The following is a 20,600-nucleotide window of genomic DNA, read 5'->3' on the forward strand; positions in this document are numbered from 1 at the left end:
ATTAGAGATGAAAAATGAAAACAGAGCGAAGTGGGCGGTATCTTTTAGGGGAAACGGAAAGAGAAGTTCTAGTGCAGAAACTGGTGTGAAAAGCGTGTTTTTACCAGAGCTAAAAATCTCCTTTGGGACATAGACAAAACCAACAAAATTGTTTAGTTACACAACAAGAATGCAATACAGAAATTCTGTTTGCACAAAAAATCTGCTGAAAACACTGTTCTGTTTCCCACCAGAAGCTCAAGTTGCCACTTCCATTTTGTGGATTCCCATTTTTGCGCTTCGTTTCCATTCTGTTCTCAGAACGGACAGAGTTTTCACTGCACTCGTATTTTTAATCTTATTATCACCACTCGTCCGTTGACTCTCATGACATAGCATAATGGGAGGACCTCATGTAACAATATAACTCGGCATGAATCTGCTCAAAATTGTATGAATCATCATATGTTGACTCTCACGACATAGCATAATGGGAGGACACCTCATGTGCCCAACACCACATTCAACTATATAAATCAGTTCAAATAGGCACAAATGATCGACATTCGGTAAAAAGAACAATGGTTACAGCAAGTTGTGACCCGAGGAAAATCCACATGGTTTGGACTCTGGAGAGTCCACGCCGTCTCAATGGCAAGTTGATCAAAAAGATGTGCTCGTATCACTTGCTATTTGCTGACGCCGGCTTCAACCATGGGTAGACGTCCGGTGATGAGGGCAGCCTTGCTGTCAAAACTTCAACTCCGGTTTCCGTCACCTAAGGGCATAGGAGAACAGAGAGAATGAGTTTGTGTATACCATCAAACAGCAGTGAGAATAGAGTTTTCTTCTTAGAGAAACTGGAGGCAGGCCGAAAAAGTGAAAACCCTGTTTGGTCTAAATGTCCAATTTTGACAAGATTAACCTACGGCGCATATTTTGAGGCGGCAAAAACTTTGGAAAGGATACCCACGTGGCCACAATGCCACATCCACACACTACATGAGCAAATTGGATCAATTCATCTAAACAAAACAACATACTCACCAAAAGGGTGTGCTCAAATTGAGCACTCCGTTTACCATCTGCAGTCACTGCAGTCCACTCGTCAGGCCATAGACAGTCACGCCAAAGTCCTGCAAAATATGAAAGCTTTCATTATAAAACAATGCAGCAGACCTAGGCAAAAGTAGCATCGAGACGTTCAACTGCACATTGTTTTTGCCACTGTCACAACTTGCCTGTGTTAATCATTGGCTCAATTGTAAATGTCTGACCAGCTTTCATGATACCAACAGCCTTGTTTCCTACATTATGAAGCAACCATATCTCATATTCAATGGTATTTTGTAGCATTTGGATATAAATATACTAAGGTAAAGCTTATACATCTTTAATAGAAGGAATGCAAATAAGAAATACAAGCTGCAAGAACCATACTTGAATAATGAGGGATGTTCGGGGCACAGTGGAACAATTCTCCTATGCCATGACCACAATAAGATTTCACCTGGAATAACAAGATACGGGAGTAAAGGTGCAATTATATAACGCAAAGATAACAAAAGAGCTAAGCTATTTCAGGATCAAGTCGGTGCCAATGCAATACTGACCACAGATAAACCTGACATCGATGCATGTCTACTTATGACTTCTCCAACTTCCCGAAACCTAACTCCAGGTTTAACTGTGCATCAAAATGGTAAATTTAAATGGCATGTCTCGTTTGCAGAGATGCTGTTTTCCAAAATCTTGCAGGAGTTTCAAACAGAAGAAAATTACATATCTTCCGGTAAGATATAATAACCGGAAGAGAAAATGACAAGAAACAAAGAAAGGTGAATTTACTAAATTACAAGAATTAAACCGAAGCATCACCTATTGCGATAGCTTTCTCCAAGCACTCATAGGTACAACGGACAAGCTGTTTCGAAGCTTCATCAACATTTCCAACAAAATATGTATCATTCAAATCACCTGCAGTTAATAGTTGCATCTTACAGGTTATATGTCCAGTCGAACACCAAATAACAATTTTAAGTGGTTAAATACAGCATCAGGCGCCTGAGACTTTACCATGAACACCTTTATAGTATACAGTAACGTCAATGTTTACAATGTCACCATCTTCAAGTTTTCTGTTAGAAACATTTAGATAGAAACCAATGGTTAACCTTACAGATGTAAATCAAAATTAGACAAAGCAACATCAGGTTCAAGCAAGAATGAGACGAATGATTAGCTCTATGTGTAAATATCAAGGGACCTGGCATCTGGAATTCCATGGCAAATGACTTCATTAACTGACCTGAATACAAATGACAACAATGAGAAACATCACTTGATGCTAAATACTCCCTCCGTTCCTAAATGCAAGTCTTTTTAGAGATTTCAATAAGTGACTACATACGGAACAAAATGAGTGAATCTATACTCTAAAATATGTCTATATACATCCGTATGTAGTCCATAGTGGAATCTTTAAAAAGACTTATATTTAGGAACGGAGGGAGTAATAAGCAACAAATAATACAATAACCTACGTGCAGCATGACTTCGGGAAGAAATGGTAATTCAACGGGGACGGGTATCCACCTGTAGATCAAGAATGGAAATTACGAAACAGATCGAGATGCATAATAAATATCTTGGGAATACATTTAATTCTCTGATGTACAACAAATGTTAGACATAGAAAACAAGTACAAGATTTTCTGAAACATTTCATGAGACATGATAGTGATTTAAAAGGTATTCGGCTGGTGATCAATTTGCTGCATTTCAAAATTTTCAAGAAGGTTAATCAGACCTCTGGCAATTGTCTCCTCATGAATCACTCTATCAATTTCATCTGTTGTAATTCCTGGCTTGATTATACGAGCGCCTGCATCTAAAACTTCTCTTGCAATCTAACAGTAACAGTTGGGAACAAAGTGGAATAGTCAGTACAATGCCACCATAACATTTCATTATTTAAGTACAAAACTGGATGTGCTGGGAGCTTACTCGGCATGTTTCCCTCATCCTTTCAATTTGCTCAGGGGTCTTGATCTACAGAAATAGCAGAAACAGATCCAGCAAAATAACATCAGATATCTATTTTTGGAACATATATGATACTTGCGTATCAGTGGAAAGCTCTACCTCTACTCTTTTCTGCAAATCACTGTCCGGCTCGATCTTGAGGATTCCCTAAAAAAGTTTATCAAACGTCAGGGGATATGTACTAGAGCAGATTACATGATAACAAAATACTGCCAACTTAATGATCCTCTCTTTTGGTACAGAGATCTATATCAGTCCAAATGGTAATGCTAAAAAGACACACAGAGGATGAAATGAAATAAACTTAGGGACTGTTGATACTTACATCAAGCGCCCAATCAGGTTTCTCGATTCCGTCTGGCACCAAACGCATCTTTGATATAGGAAATGGTCTCAATGGACTAAAACCACAATAAATACAAAGTAAAAAAATAGTGCTATGCTAGAGAATTAGCTCCAAATACAATAAAATCCAATTATATGAGAGAACTGCTTCTTTTGGTTTACCCAGACTAATATTGTCAAGGGAGTTGCTAATATATAGACATAACAGAAACTAAAAATAAAGTACCCATATGCCAGGCATGATCTCAATAAACTGTAATACATGATCAGTTAATATAAACTATAAAGTAAGAAATGCATTTTTAAGTAGTTTGCCCTAGAGGTACAATACAAAACCAAAATGCACTAGCAAGATACTTTATCTTGTTGGTTATAAGAAACAGAAGCATCGGCATAAACACAACAACGTAGATATAAATATGTGGTAAAAAAAATACCCTGTCCAATCAAAACGAGGAAGCTCCAGTGTCCGGGTCCGCCCTTTTTTCAAACAATATTTCCAGCCTTCTTGAGACAGCTGGGATGTCAGTGCATCTACCTTTGTGTGAACAGACTTGTGAGAGGCCCATGCTGCCTTGAAACAATCCTGCGAACTGTGGATGGTTTGCGCATTAGCATAAAATGTTTCCACTCAGAGGCAGAATTCTACCCTGTACTGGTATGTATGCTAACGCCTTCAAGAGATGCTTAAATATCAAAGGATCCATTTTCTTCAGCAGGTAACTCGATTGTCCTCACTACTGAAGGTCATCGAAAGACGTATTGGACAGAATGGTAGACTGGACCAAGGCCATACTTATTGGTGATGAAATTGGTAATACAGCATAGAATAAACATCTAGAAGGCTTTACTAAGATTAACTGGCAATCTAACAGGAGCAATTCTTACAAGTCCATTCAGAACTCTACTTAGAAGTATCGGTATCAAGGGCTCCAGGACAAACTATAATTCATATCAGCTGACTATCAAGGACAATCTAGCTGTGAAATGAGCAGCACCTATAGAACAGCTGAAAATCTTCACCGCCGCTATCGCAGTACAAAACTGTGGGAAGAAATAGGAGGTTGCAACTCACCAGAAAGCAGCAGCTTCACGGGGGAGCTTCAGTTGAGCGCACTTGGGGCATCTGAAAATATCAAACTGTTAGCAAAAACTTGAACATAATAGCTCGTCAGGTTCCTTCGTGCGCACTCCACACCATGAATCAAATGGGCAGGGGATGGAATAAATGCCCCTCATAACAAACTAAAGCAAGGATCCCACAACTAAAGATCCAACGACATAGCTTCCCTATTTATAGCGCCCTGCAAAGTTGCCCAGGACAATGACTACTTGCGCTAGATTGAGGATCCTAGAGCGTTTAATCTGTCGGGTGCTGAGAACTCGTATAATTGGTAGCAGCCGGAACCGAGACGGCGCCGTCTTTCAGCTATTTTGCGACTAACTGGTGGCGGCGGGAGGAAGATGGGCAAAAAAACGTACTGGAGAGACGCGGGCTTGCCGCAGCGAGCGCAGTCGAGCGGCGACGACTCCGACGCCCCCTTCTCCATCTCTCAGCTGCCTGCGCCGCACGGGTGGTAAGATGGCCAATAAGAGGGGTGAAATGAAAGCGAAGGGCGCGAAAAGATCAACTCACCTGCAGCGGGGCGGGGTGCGGCGCGGCGGGGCTAGGGTTCAGGCGGCGCCGGCTGTTGACGGGAAGGAGAGTCAGAGGATGGAGCAGAGGGGAGGAGGGTTTTATTGCGGACAGACAAGTGAGGTGAACTTGAGCCGGGCCGGGGCGGCGTCGGGTAATTACTAGTAGAGGCCTTAAATCCTCAAATTTCTAAAAATAACTGATTTTTTATAGTTTTCGTTGGAAAAAAACCGTAAATTAGAAGCTTTAACTTTTAAATCCTCAAATTTTTGTAAAGGTCCAACCCTCAAACCCTCTCCCAATCCTTAAAAGTAAGGGTTGGGGAGCAAAACCTACCTCAACCCTTATTTAGCGGTTATACTCGCGCGAGAGGGAAAAATCCTCCCAACTCCCGCGTCAACGCCCGCGACCGCCGCTGCTAGTCGCCCCCCGTCGCCGGCAGCCGCCCCGTCGACCTCCCGCGCGCAACGACAACGTCGTTCATGAGGAATATTCCGTTATAAGGGTTGGGTTTGAGGGCTCTAATCTTTGCCCCTGTTTTTCAACCCGTAAAAATGCATAAAAAGATCATTTTTGGACCCTTAAAACGCTAGTGAGGGTTTGAGGGTTTAAGGGTTCTACTAGTAATGCTCTAAGAAAAGTCTATCTTAAACTTTAACTTTTATTACCTCTTCTAAATATAATTTTTTTTGAGATTTCACTAGGACTACATACTGATGTATTCCCTCTGTTCTTAAATATAAGTCTTCTTAAAAATTCCAATATGAACTATATACAGATGTACATAGACATATTTTAGAGTGTAGATTCACTCATTTTGCGCTGTATGTAGTCTCTACTGGAATCTCTAGAAAAATGTATATTTAAAAACGGAGGGAGTATATAAATTTTAGAGTACGGATTCACTCATTTTACTTGGTATGTAGTCCATATTGAAAACTCTAATAGGGCTTATATTTAGGAATTACTTTTTTTATTCCCATGATTCTTAAGAAATGGAGAAGTAAAAAGAAAGTAGAACTAAACTCTTGAATTATATTTTTTTCCAATAAAGGATGGACTTTATTGACGTGAAATATTTGAAAACTATAAGTAAAGAAGTTTGATATAGCACATTATAACATTAAAAAGAGTGGAATACACAAAAAGGCCTGAGTGGATGAAATGTTCCTATATACAAAAGGATGGACTTTATTTAGCGGTTATACTCGCGCGAGAGGGAAAAATCCTCCCAACTCCCGCGTCAACGCCCGCGACCGCCGCTGCTAGTCGCCCCCCGTCGCCGGCAGCCGCCCCGTCGACCTCCCGCGCGCAACGACAACGTCGTTCATGGGGAATATTCCGTTATAAGGGTTGGGTTTGAGGGCTCTAATCTTTGCCCCTGTTTTTCAACCCGTAAAAATGCATAAAAAGATCATTTTTGGACCCTTAAAACGCTAGTGAGGGTTTGAGGGTTTAAGGGTTCTACTAGTAATGCTCTAAGAAAAGTCTATCTTAAACTTTAACTTTTATTACCTCTTCTAAATATAATTTTTTTTGAGATTTCACTAGGACTACATACTGATGTATTCCCTCTGTTCTTAAATATAAGTCTTCTTAAAAATTCCAATATGAACTATATACAGATGTACATAGACATATTTTAGAGTGTAGATTCACTCATTTTGCGCTGTATGTAGTCCCTACTGGAATCTCTAGAAAAATGTATATTTAAAAACGGAGGGAGTATATAAATTTTAGAGTACGGATTCACTCATTTTACTTGGTATGTAGTCCATATTGAAAACTCTAATAGGGCTTATATTTAGGAATTACTTTTTTTATTCCCATGATTCTTAAGAAATGGAGAAGTAAAAAGAAAGTAGAACTAAACTCTTGAATTATATTTTTTTCCAATAAAGGATGGACTTTATTGACGTGAAATATTTGAAAACTATAAGTAAAGAAGTTTGATATAGCACATTATAACATTAAAAAGAGTGGAATACACAAAAAGGCCTGAGTGGATGAAATGTTCCTGTAAAATAGAGTACAAATAAATCCTAAAAAAATCCTAAGAATTTCTATGGGCAATACGCGCCGGCTGTCACCGCTTTGCGAGCTATTGATTCAATGCGAGATGACCGTCAAATCTAGCTGTCAGCTTTTGCAATAGGGATGATGTTGCGCTCGGATGTTTGCAACTGAATTCATGTCGTAGAACTTTTGCAGCAGAGGTAGGAGTGAACTCCCATTGAATGGTGGTGATGGAGGAGCAGTGCTGCCCGTCCTGCCATCATCCTCTCCGGAGAGGGGTGCGCACCACGCGCGGTCGACGCTCGTGGTGGAGGCGAGGCAACGGCAGCCACCGCGCGTGACCCCGGCCGCAACCTCGCTGACAACAATACCTCCATTGCAAAAGTTATAGAACATGAACTCGGTTGCAAATGTCCGAGCGTAACATCATCCTTGTTGCAAAACTGGCAGACGAACCTGAAGGCCATCTCATGTTGGATCCGGTGGCTTGCGTAAAAGATCCATCACCCGACATATGTTTGTTGGCATTGGCCCAACACGTGGGTCCGTGTGTCAATGTGTTGGGTCGACGGCTCGCTTAAGTGAGGCCATTGGCCGGGGTGTTGCCATTTGGCACATCGGGTTAAAGTGCGTCCTTCAGCACTGCCTTTCTCCATGGTCACATCTTCTTGATTCTGGATTTTCTTTTCTCCCCGTCGCGGCACCTCGTTCACGTTCACCATGTCGCGTCTAACAAAGCTTGTCACCTCTTCCTTTTTCGCTCCCCTTGAATGGAGGGGTCATGTAACCTTCTTCTTCATCATCATGACAGCGTTCCCCTTGAATGTAGGTTCCTCCAGCTTCGCTCCCCTGGAATGGAAGGGGTTCGTTGAGCATTTCCATCGGTCCTCCTATTGGCTAGCTAAGTTGAGGTTCTGAAGGGAATATGCCCTAAAGGAAATAATAAAGTTGTTATTTATATTTCCTTATATCATGATAAATGTTTATTATTCATGCTAGAATTGTACTAACCAAAAACTTAGTACATGTGTGGATACATAGACAAACAGAGTGTCCCTAGTATGCCTCTACTTGACTAGCTCGTTAATCAAAGATGGTTAAGTTTCCTGACCATAGACATGTGTTGTCATTTGATGAATGGGATCACATCATTAGAGAATGATGTGATGGACAAGACCCATCCGTTAGCTTAGCATAATGATCGTTTAGTTTTTCTGCTATTGCTTTCTTCATGACTTATACATGTTCCTCAGACTATGAGATTATGCAACTCCCGAGTACCGGAGGAACACCTTGTGTGCTATCAAACGTCACAACGTAACTGGGTGATTATAAAGATGCTCTACAGGTGTCTCTAAAGGTGTTTGTTGAGTTGGCATAGATCAAGATTAGGATCTATCAGTCCGTGTATCGGAGAGGTATCTCTAGGCCCTCTCGGTAGTGCACATCACTATGAGCCTTGCAAGCAATGTGACTAATGATTTAGTCACGGGATGATGCATTATAAAACGAGTAAAGAGACTTGCCGGTGACGAAATTGAACTAGGTATGATGATACCAACGATCGAATCTCGAGCAAGTAACATACCGATGACAAAGGGAACAACGTATGTTGTTATGTGGTTTGACCGATAAAGATCTTCGTAGAATATGTAGGATACAATATGAGCATCCAGGTTCCACTATTGGTTATTGACCGGAGATATGTCTCGGTCATGTCTACATAGTTCTCGAACCCGTAGGGTCTACACGCTTAACGTTCGATGACGATTTGTGTTATGTGTTTTGTGTTTTGATGAACCGAAGTTTGTACGGAGTCCCGAATGAGATCACGGACACGACAAGGAGTCTCGAAATGGTCGATACATAAAGATTCATATATTGGAAGGCTACATTCGGACACCAAAAAAGTTCGGGTCGTTTCGAATAAATTTCGGAGTACCGGGGGTTACCGGACCCCCCCCCCCCCGGGAGGTTAATGGGCCACCATGGGCCTTAGTGGAGAAGAGAGAGGGGCCGGTCATAGGTGGTGCCCCCCTTGCCCAGTCCGAATTGGACAAGGGGAGGGGGCGGCGCCCCCCTCCTTCCTTTTCTCCTCTTCCTCCTTCCATTCTTCTCCTACTTGGAATAGGAAAGGTGGGGACTGAATCCTACTTGGACCGGGAGTCCAAGTAGGACTCCCCCCATGGCGCGCCCCCTAGGGCCGGCCACCTTTCCTCCCCCCTTTATATACGTGGGAGGGGGCACCCCAAAGGCACAACAAGTCTTCTCTTAGCCGTGTGCGGTGCCCCCCCCCCACAGTTACACACCTCGAACATATTTGTCGTAGTGCTTAGGCGAAGCCCTGCGCCGGTAACTTCATCATCACCGTCATCACGCCGTCGTGCTGACGGAACTCTCCCTCGTCCTCAACTGGATCAAGAGATCGAGGGACGTCATCAAGCTGAACGTGTGCTGAACACGAAGGTGTCGTACGTTCGGTGCTTGGATCGGTTGGATCGCGAAGACGTTCGACTACATCAACCGCGTTACTAAACGCTTCTGCTTTCGGTCTACGAGGGTACGTGGACACACTCTCCCCTCTCGTTGCTATGCATATCCTAGATAGATCTTGCGTGATCGTAGGAAATTTTTGAAATAATGCGTTCCCCAACAATGGCATCCGAGCCAGGTTTATGCGTAGATGTTATATGCACGAGTAGAACACAATGAGTTGTGGGTGATAATAGTCATACTGCTTACCAGCAACGTCTTACTTTGATTCGGCGGTATTGTTGGATGAAGCAGCCCGAACCGACATTACATGACTGCATTCATGAGACTGGTTCTACCGGCGTGCTTCGCACACAGGTGGCTAGCGGGTGCCTGTTTCTCCAGCTTTAGTTGAATCGAGTTTGACTACGCACGGTCCTTGTTGAAGGTTAAAACAACACACTTTACGAAAAATTGTTATGGTTTTGATGCATAGGTAAGAACGATTCTTGCTAAAAGCCCATAGCAGCCACGTAAAACTTGCAACAACAAAGTAGAGGACGTCTAACTTGTTTTTGCAGGGCATGTTGTGATGTGATATGGTCAAGACGTGATGATATAAATTGTTGTATGAGATGACCATGTTTTGTAACAGTTGTCGGCAACTGGCAGGAGCAATATGGTTGTCGCTTTATTGTATGAAATGCAATCGCCATGTAATTGCTTTACTTTATCACTAAGCGGTAGCGATAGTCATAGAAGCAATAGTTTGCAAGACGACAACGATGCTACAATGGAGATCAAGGTGTCAAGCCGGTGACGATGGTGATCATGTCAGTGCTTTAAAGATGGAGATCAAAGGCACAAGATGATGGTGGCCATATCATATCACTTATTTTGATTGCATGTGATGTTTAACTTTTATGCATCTTATTTTGCTTAGTACGGCAGTAGCATTATAAGATGATCTCTCACTAAATTTCAAGGTACAAGTGTTCTCCCTGAGTATGCACCGTTGCTATACTTCGTCGTGTCGAGACACCACGTGATGATCGGGTGTGATAAGCTCTACGTTCACATACAACAGGTGCAAGCCAGTTTTGCACAAGCAGAATACTCAAGTTAAACTTGACGAGGCTAGCATATGCAGATATGGCCTCAGAACACTGAGACCGAAAGGTCGAGCGTGAATCATATAGTAGATATGATCAACATAGTGATGTTCACCATTGAAAACTTCTTTATCTCACGTGATGATCGGACATGGTTTAGTTTATATGGATCACGTGATCATTTAGATGACTAGAGGGATGTCTATCTAAGTGGGAGTTCTTAAGTAATATGATTAATTGAACTTTAATTTATCTTGAACTTAGTACCTGATAGTATTTTGCATGTCTATGTTGTTGTAGATAAATGGCCCGTGCTACTGTTCCTTTGAATTTTAATGCGTTCCTAGAGAAAGCTAGGTTGAAATATGATGGTAGCAACTACATGGACTGGGTCCGTAACTTGAGGATTATCCTCATTGCTACACACAAGAATTACGTTCTGGAAGCACCGCTAGGTGCAAAGCCCGCTGCAGGAGCAACTCCAGATGTAAAGAATGTCTGGCAGAGCAAAGCTGGTGACTACTCGATAGTTTAGTGTGCCATGCTTTACGGCTTAGAATCGAGACTTCAATGACGTTTTGAACGTCATGGAGCATATGAGATGTTCCTGGAGTTGAAGTTAATATTTCAATCAAATGCCCGTATTGAGAGATATGAAGTCTCCAATAAGTTCTACAGCTGCAAAATGGAGGAGAATAGTTCTATCAGTGAACATATACTTAGAATGTCTGGCTACCACAACCACTTGACTCAACTGGGAGTTAATCTTCCTGATGATAGTGTCATTGACAGAGTTCTTCAATCACTTCCACCAAGCTACAAAAGCTCCGTGATGAACTATAATATGCAAGGAATGGATGAGACAATTCCCGAGCTCTTCGCAATGCTAAAGGCTGCGGAGGTAGAAATCAAGAAGGAGCATCAAGTGTTGATGGTCAACAAGACCACTAGTTTCAAGAAGAAGGGCAAAGGGAAGATGGGGAACTTCAAGAAGAACGACAAGGAAGTTGCCGCTCAAGTGAAGAAGCCCAAGTCTGGACCTAAGTCTGAGACTGAGTGCTTCTACTGCAAAGGGACTGGTCACTGGAAGCGAAACTGCCCCAAGTATTTAGCGGATAAGAAGGATGGCAAAGTGAAAGGTATATTTGATATACATGTTATTGATGTGTACCTTACTAATGCTCGTAGTAGCGCCTGGGTATTTGACACTGGTTGTGTTGCTCATATTTGCAACTTGAAATAGGGGCTATGGATTAAATGAGGATTGGCTAAGGACGAGGTGACAATGCGCGTGGGAAATGGTTCCAAAGTCGATGTGATCGCAGTCGGCACGCTACCTCTACATCTACCTTCGGGATTAGTTTTAGACCTGAATAATTGTTATTTGGTGCCAGCGTTAAGCATGAACATTATATCTGGATCTTGTTTGATGCGAGACGGTTATTCATTTAAATCAAAGAATCATGGTTGTTCTATTTACATGAGTAATATCTTTTATAGTCATGCACCCTTGATGAGTGGTCTATTTTTATTGAATCTCGATAGTAGTGATACACATATTCATAGTATTGAAGCCAAAAGGTACAAGTTTAATAGTGATAGTGCAACTTATTTATGGCACTACCGCTTAGGTCATATTGGTGTAAAGCACATGAAGAAACTCCATGCTGATGGGCTTTTGGAATCACTTCATTATGAATCACTTGATGCTTGCGAACCATGCCTCATGGGCAAGATGACTAAGACTCCGTTCTCCGGAACAATGGAGCGAGCAATAGACTTATTGGAAATAATACATACTGATGTATGCGGTCCGATGAGTGTTGATGCTCGTGGCGGGTATCGTTATTTTCCGACCTTCACAGATGATTTGAGTAGATATGGGCATATCTACTTAATGAAACATACGTCTGAAATATTTGAAAAGTTCAAAGAATTTCAGAGTGAAGTGGAAATCATCGTTACAAGAAAATAAAGTTTCTACGATCTGATCATGGAGGTGAATATTTGAGTTATGAGTTTGGTCTTCATTTGAAACAATGTGGAATAGTTTCGCAACTCACGCCACCCAGAATACCACAACGTAATGGTGTGTCCGAACATCGTAACCGCACCTTATTGGATATGGTGTGATCTATGATGTCTCTTACTGATTTACCACTATCGTTTTGGGGTTATTCTTTAGAGATGGTTGCATTCATGTTAAATAGGGCACCATCGAAATCCATTGAGACAACACTATATGAAGTGTTGTTTGGCAAGAAACCCAAGTTGTCGTTTCTTAAAGTTTGGGGCTGCGATGCTTACGTGAAAAAGCTTCAACCTGATAAGCTCGAACCCAAATCGGAGAAATGTGTCTTCATAGGATACCCAAAGGAGACTATCGGGTACACCTTCTATCACATATCCAAAGGCGAGATATTCATTTCTAAGAATGGATCCTTTCTAGAGAAGGAGTTTCTCTCGAAAGAAGTGAATTGGAGGAAAGTAGAACTTGATGAGGTAATTGTACCTTCTCCCTTATTGGAAAGTAGTTCATCACGGAAATCAGTTCCAGTGATTCCTACACCAATTAGTGAGGAAGCTAATGATGATGATCATGAAACTTCTGATCAAGTTACTACCGAACCGCGTAGGTCAACCAGAGTAAGATTCGCACTAGAGTGGTATCGTAATCCTATTCTGGAGGTCATGTTTCTTGACCATGACAAACCTACGAACTATGAGGAAGCAATGATGAGCCCAGATTCCGCAAAATGGCTTGAGGCCATGAAATCTGAGATGGGATCCATGTATGAGAACAAAGTATGGACTTTGGCTGACTTGCCCGATGATCGGCAAGAAATAGAGAATAAATGAATCTTCAAGAAGAAGACTGATGCTGACGGTAATGTTACTGTCTACAAAGCTCGACTTGTTGTGAAAGGTTTTCAACAAGTTCAAGGAGTTGACTACGATGAAACCTTCTCACCCGTAGCGATGCTTAAGTCTGTCTGAATCATGTTAGCAATTGCCGCATTTTATGATTATGAAATCTGGCAAATGGATGTCAAAAATGCATTCATTAATGGATATCTTAAAGAAGAGTTGTATATGATGCAACCAAAAGGTTTTGTCGATCCAAAAGGTGCTAACAAAGTGTGCAAGCTCCAGCGATCCATTTATGGACTGGTGCAAGCCTCTCAGAGTTGGAATATACGCTTTGATAGTGTGATCAAAGCATATGGTTTTATACAGACTTTTGGAGAAGCATGTATTTACAAGAAAGTGAGTGGGAGCTCCGTAGCATTTCTGATATCATATGTGGATGACATATTGTTGATCAGAAATGATACTAATTTTTTGAATGGCATAAAAGGATACTTGAATAAGAATTTTTTAATGAAAGACCTCGGTGAAGCTGCTTATATATTGGGCATCAAGATCTATAGAGATAGATCAAGACGCTTAATTGGACTTTCACAAAGCACATACCTTGATAAAGTTTTGAAGAAGTTCAAAATGGATCAGTCAAAGAAAGGGTTCTTGCCTGTGTTACAAGGTGTGAAGTTGAGTTAGACTCAATGCCCGACCACTACAGAAGATAGAGAGAAAATGAAAGCCATTCCCTATGCCTCAGCCATAGGTTCTATCATGTATGCAATGTTGTGTACCAGACTTGACGTGTGCCTTGCTATTAGTTTAGGAGGGATGTACCAAAGTAATCCAGGAGTGGATCACTGGACAACGCCCAAGAACATTCTGAAATACCTGAAAAGGACTAAGGATATGTTTCTCATTTATGGAGGTAACAAAGAGCTCGTCGTAAACGGTTACGTCGATGCAAGCTTTGACACTGATCCAGACGATTCTAAGTCGCAAACCGGATACGTATTTATATTGAATGGTGGAGCTGTCTGTTGGTGCAGTTCCAAGCATAGCGTCGTGGTGGGATCTACGTGTCAAGCGGAGTACATAGCTGCTTCGGAAGCAGCAAATGAAGGAGTCTGGATGAAGGAGTTCATATCCGATCTAGGTGTAATACCTGGTGCATCGGGTCCAATAAAAATCTTTTGTGACAATACTGGTGCAATTGCCTTGGCAAAGGAATCCAGATTTCACAAGAGAACCAAGCACATCAAGAGATGCTTCAATTCCATCCGCGGTCAAGTCAAGGAGGGAGACATAGAGATTTGCAAGATACATACGGATCTGAATGTTGCAGACCCGTTGACTAAGCCTCTCTCACGAGCAAAACATGATCAGCACCAAGACTCCATGGGTGTTAGAATCATTACTATGTAATCTAGATTATCGACTCTAGTGCAAGTGGGAGACTGAAGGAAATATGGCCTAGAGGCAATAATAAAGTTGTTATTTATATTTCCTTATATCATGATAAATGTTTATTATTCATGCTAGAATTGTATTAACCGGAAACTTAGTACATGTGTGGATACATAGACAAACAGAGTGTCCCTATGCCTCTACTTGACTAGCTCGTTAATCAAAGATGGTTATGTTTCCTGACCATAGACATGTGTTGTCATTTGATGAACGGGATCACATCATTAGAGAATGATGTGATGGACAAGACCCATCCGTTAGCTTAGCATAATGATCATTTAGTTTTTCTGCTATTGCTTTCTTCATGACTTATACATGTTCCTCAGACTATGAGATTATGCAACTCCCAAATACCGGATGAACACCTTGTGTGCTATCAAACGTCACAACGTAACTGGGTGATTATAAAGATGCTCTATAGGTGTCTCCGATGGTGTTTGTTGAGTTGGCATAGATCGAGATTAGGATTTGTCACTCCGTGTATGGGAGAGGTATCTCTAGGCCCTCTCGGTAATGCACATCACTATGAGCCTTGCAAGCAATGTGACTAATGAGTTAGTCATGGGATGATGCATTATGGAATGAGTAAAGAGACTTGCCGGCGACGAGAATGAACTAGGTATGATGATACCGACAATCGAATCTCGGGCAAGTAACATACCGATGACAAAGGGAACAACGTATGTTGTTATGCGGTTTGACCGATAAAGATCTTCGTAGAATAGGTAGGAGCCAATATGAGCATCCAGGTTCCTCCATTGGTTATTGACAAGAGATATGTCTCGGTCATGTCTACATAGTTCTCGAACCCGTAGGGTCCACACGCTTAACGTTCGATGACGATTTGTATTATGAGTTTCGTGTTTTGATGAACCGAAGTTTGTTCGGAGTCCGAGATGAGATAACGGACATGACGAGGAGTCTCGAAATGGTCAAGACATAAAGATTCATATATTGTAAGTCTACATTGGGACACCAGAATGGTGCGGGTCATTTCGGATAAGTTTCAGAGTACCAGGGGTTACCGGACCCCCCCCCCGGAGGTTAATGGGCCACCATGGGCCTTAGCGGAGAAGAGAGAGGGATGACCAGAGGTGGCGCCCCCCTTGCCCAGTCCGAATTGGACAAGGGGAGGGGGTGGCGCCCCCCTCCTTCGTTCTCTCATATTCCTCCTTCCCTTCTTCTCCTACTTGGAATAGGAAAGGGGGGGGGGACCGAATCCTACTTTGACCGGGAGTCCAAGTAGGACTCCCCCCATGGCGCGCCCCCTAGGTCTGGCCACCTCTCCTCCCCCTATATATACGTGGGAGGGGGCACCCCAAAGGCACACCAAGTCTTCTCTTATCCGTGTGCGGTGCCCCCCCCACAGTTACACACCTCAGTCATATCGTCATAGTGCTTAGGCAAAGCCCTGCACCGGTAACTTCATCATCACCGTCATCACGCCGTCGTGCTGACGGAACTCTCCCTTGTCCTCAACTGGATCAAGAGATCGAGGGATGTCATCGAGCTGAACGTGTGCTTAACGCGGAGGTGTCGTACGTTCGGTGCTTGGATCGGTTGGATCGCGAAGATGTTCGACTACATCAACCGCGTTACTAAACACTCCCGCTTTCGGTCTACGAGGGTACGTGGGCACACTCTCCCCTCTCATTGCTATGCATCTCCTAGATAGATCTTGCATGATCATAGGAAATTTTTGAAATACTGCGTTCCACAATAGGTTCATATGCCCTTTATTTTCTTTCTTGTGCGCGATATTTTTTACATGCTTACTGTCTGTTTTCTTTTCCCTCACCTTTGCAGGTGCTGCCATCTTCTTGTCGTTGCTATGATGCAATTGTTCTTGGACTTTTTGTTGTCGGACGTGGGTTGTCTCATAAGTTTGTTTGTGCTTGTCAGGTTCTTGATTATCCTTCTTTGTGGTTTTTGGTTGTAGTTCCTTGTTGCAACGTGTAGAATGCGTTCTGTTGTCGCCTTTGCAATCCGTGTTTTGGAGAGACTGCCGAAGGGGGGCTGTCGGTGTTTTGGGAACGGGGGTACCCAGACCTACCTACCTGTGGCCCACGACGTGGCTCCATCGACGGCCCGGTACGGCCCAGTTTCAGCAACAACGACCCAAGCCCCTCGCGAGGGGCCAAGCCTTGCGAGGCGGATGACACCAAGACCTCCCTGGGGGGGCGGCCTCACTAGGTTGGCTCCCGAGGAGCAGAGATATCAATGCAAGGTGCACCTCATGAGGTTCACATGACATGAGCCATGACGACCAAGGCCAGGCGGGCACCAGCAGGCGCAGTGTACCAGTTTCCCCTTTTATGCCAAGGAGGCAAGTGCAGGCGCGGAGTCCCGAGGAATCAAGCAAAGGTTTCCATATTGATGCAACGAGACCAAGACCGCGAGGATGACAGGACGGAGGTCATCATGGAGCCCACTGCAGCGTCACCACCAGAGCCTCTGCAGGCGAAGACTACTTTTGTCAGGATAACTTGTACTAGTTGTCTCCCTTTGAATTTGGCCGTTGTGGGATCCCTTCCCGCCTACATTTGGGAAGAGGACCAAGGCCACTATAAATAGGACCTAGCCACCACCATAGATGGGGACGGTGTTGGGGATCGTAGCAATAATTCAAAATTTTCCTACGTGTCACCAAGATCAATCTAGGAGATACTGGCAACGAGAGAGAGGGAGTGCATCTTCATACCCTTGAAGATCGCTAGCGGAAGCGTTCAAGTGAACGGGGTTGATGGAGTCGTACTCGTCGTGATCCAAATCACCGATGACCCAGCGCCGAACGGACGGCACCTCCGCGTTCAACACACGTATGGTTGGGAAGACGTCTCCTCCTTCTTGATCCAGCAAGGGGAGAGGAGAGGTTGATGGAGATCCAGCAGCATGACGGCGTGGTGGTGGAAGCAGCGGGATCTCGACAGGGCTTCGCCAAGCACCAACGAGAGGGAGAGGTGTCACGGGGGAGAGGGAGGCGCCAGGGACTTGGGTATGGCTGCCCTCCCTCCCCCCTACTATGTATAGGGCCCCTAGGGGTGCGCCGGCCCTAGGAGATCCCATCTCCAAGGGGGGCGGCGGCCAAGGGGGGACTTGCCCCCCAAGTCAGGTGGGGCGCCCCCACCCCTAGGGTTTCCAACCCTAGGCGCAGGGGGAGGCCCATGGGGGGCGCACCAGCCCATCAGGGGCTGGTTCCCCTCCCACTTCAGCCCATGGGGCCCTCCGGGATAGGTGGCCCCACCCGGTGGACCCCCGGGACCCTTCCGGTGGTCCCGGTACAATATCGATTACCCCCGAAACTTTCCCGATGGCCAAAATTGGACTTCCTATATATAAATCTTCACCTCTGGACCATTCCGGAACTCCTCGTGACATCCGGGATCTCATCCGGGACTCCGAACAACTTTTGGGTTACCGCATACTAATATCTCTACAACCCTAGCGTCACCGAACCTTAAGTGTGTAGACCCTACGGGTTCGGGAGACACGCAGACATGACAGAGACGACTCTCCGGTCAATAACCAACAGCGGGACCTAGATACCCATGTTGGCTCCCACATGTTCCACGATGATCTCATCGGATGAACCACGATGTCGAGGATTCAATCAATCCCGTATTCAATTCCCTTTGTCTATCGGTACTATACTTGCCTGAGATTCGATCGTCGGTATCCCGATACCTCGTTCAATCTCGTTACCGGCAAGTCTCTTTACTCGTTCCGTAACACATCATCCCGTGATCAACTCCTTGGTCACATTGCGCATATTATGATGATGTCCTACCGAGTGGGCCCAGAGATACCTCTCCGTTACACGGAGTGACAAATCCCAGTCTCGATTCGTGCCAACCCAACAGACACTTTCGGAGATACCCGCAGTGCACCTTTATAGCCACCCAGTTATGTTGTGACGTTTGGTACACCCAAAGCATTCCTATGGCATCCGGGAGTTGCACAATCTCATGGTCTAAGGAAATGATACTTGACATTAGAAAAGCTTTAGCATACGAACTACACGATCTTGTGCTAGGCTTAGGATTGGGTCTTGTCCATCACATCATTCTCCTAATGATGTGATCCCATCATCAACGACATCCAATGTCCATGGTCAGGAAACCGAAACCATCTATTGATCAACGAGCTAGTCAACTAGAGGCTTACTAGGGACATGGTGTTGTCTATGTATCCACACATGTATCTGAGTTTCCTATCAATACAATTCTAGCATGGATAATAAACGATTATCATGAACAAGGAAATATAATAATAACTAATTTATTATTGCCTCTAGGGCATATTTCCAACAGACGGGTCATTCAGACCATCCTAACATCCACTAGCTCATCGAGCTCAAGAACACCTCACCTCCTGAGGCTGTTCATCCACTGTACTAGTTCTTCCCCAGCCCCTTCGTCAGCACGGTACTGCGAGACACGCGAGCACACTACCCCATGTCGCAGAAGCTCTTGCTTGCACTTCTCATTGCCTTGCGCCAGATGCGTCACTAGTTCCAGGGCCACCCCATCAAGGTTATTTCGACTTACCCACTAGAGAGGGTGCTCTAGAGCCCCAATGCTGCAGGTAGGGTCACCGAATGGAACATCGAACTGCAGGAAATTCAGCTGGAGTTCAGCACCACCGGGGTCATCAAGGGAGCTACGCTCGCCGACTTCATGGCAGAATGGACTGATGCCCCCGGGTCAGGGGCAGGCGAGGACCGACCACTCTCGCTAGGGAGCGAAGCACCAGACGGCTGGGTCATGTACTTCAATGGCGCCTTCGCATGACAGGGTGCAGGGGCTGGAGTTGTGCTCGTTTCGCCTACTCAGGACAAGCTCTACTACGTCGTGCAGCTCTGCTTCCAACACGGCGAAAAGGTCTCCAACAACATCGCAAAGTACGAAGGCTTGATCGCCGGCCTCAAGGCTGCAGCCGCTTTGGGCGTAAAGCGCCTCTCCATCAAGGGCGACTCCCGGCTCCTCATCAACTTCTCCAACAAAGTGTACGAGCCGAAGGATGAACACATGGAGGCATACCTGGCGGAGGTACGCAAGATGAAGAAACAATTCTTGGGCCTGGAGTTGCAGCACGTGCCCCGTGACACGAACAAGGAAGCCCACGACATCGCCAAGAGAGCATCCAAGCGCCAGTCTTAGGAGCCTGGTGTCTTCGAGGAGCAGCTCTTCAAGCCTTCAGCAGCCCCTCTGGTTGTGGATCCAACACTGCCTTAGGAGGAGCTCCCGCCAGCACCAACCTTTGGAGCCCCCGCCTGCGGCCCGACCTCAGGATGACGCTTGCTCCTAGCGCTCGAGCCTCAGGAGGGGTGCTGGACTGAAGAATTCAAGGCATACCTACTTCAGGGGACCCTGCCACAGAAGGAACAAGACACTGAGCACGTGGCTCAGCAGGCCATAGTCAACTGCATTCAGGATGGTGAGCTTTACCGAAAACGACCAAACGATGTTTCCTTGCGATGCATCTCCAAGGAACAGGGGTGCGAGCTGTTAGCCGACATACATGGCGGAGACTGCGGGCATCACTCATCGCTGATACGTCTCCGTCGTATCTATAATTTTTGATTGTTCCATGCCAATATTATTCAACTTTCATATACTTTTTGGTAACTTTTTATACTATTTTTGGGACTAACATATTGATCCAGTGCC

The 20,600-nt window shown here is 44.4% G+C and overlaps 1 protein-coding gene across 1 annotated transcript; it reads right to left on the reverse strand.

The window, feature by feature from the left end:
* Positions 1 to 395: 395 nt before the first annotated feature.
* LOC123048775 (methionine aminopeptidase 1A) lies at positions 396 to 5,177 on the reverse strand. Its single transcript, XM_044471810.1, has 17 exons — positions 5,006 to 5,177; positions 4,852 to 4,930; positions 4,445 to 4,495; positions 3,807 to 3,962; positions 3,350 to 3,425; positions 3,124 to 3,171; positions 2,986 to 3,030; positions 2,789 to 2,888; positions 2,523 to 2,574; positions 2,246 to 2,287; positions 2,056 to 2,117; positions 1,858 to 1,956; positions 1,593 to 1,666; positions 1,420 to 1,489; positions 1,221 to 1,286; positions 1,027 to 1,115; positions 396 to 757 (listed from the first exon to the last, which is right to left on the reverse strand). Exons 2-17 carry the CDS (start codon positions 4,917 to 4,919, stop codon positions 662 to 664), a joined length of 1,194 nt encoding a protein of 397 aa, XP_044327745.1. The 5' UTR covers positions 4,920 to 4,930; positions 5,006 to 5,177; the 3' UTR covers positions 396 to 661.
* Between the last annotated feature and the right edge of the window lie 15,423 nt (positions 5,178 to 20,600).

This window comes from Triticum aestivum, chromosome 1A (assembly GCF_018294505.1).
Source record: "Triticum aestivum cultivar Chinese Spring chromosome 1A, IWGSC CS RefSeq v2.1, whole genome shotgun sequence".
Taxonomy (NCBI): Eukaryota; Viridiplantae; Streptophyta; class Magnoliopsida; order Poales; family Poaceae; genus Triticum; species Triticum aestivum.

Coding starts and splice junctions, on each gene's coding strand:
- LOC123048775 (XM_044471810.1), bottom strand. CDS start 4,919: ATGGAGAAGGGGGCGTCGGAGTCGTCGCCGCTCGACTGCGCTCGCTGC. Junction 3,031..3,123: donor ATTTGCAGAAAAGAGTAGAG/GTAGAGCTTTCC, acceptor CTATTTCTGTAG/ATCAAGACCCCTGAGCAAAT. Junction 2,889..2,985: donor GGATGAGGGAAACATGCCGA/GTAAGCTCCCAG, acceptor TGTTACTGTTAG/ATTGCAAGAGAAGTTTTAGA.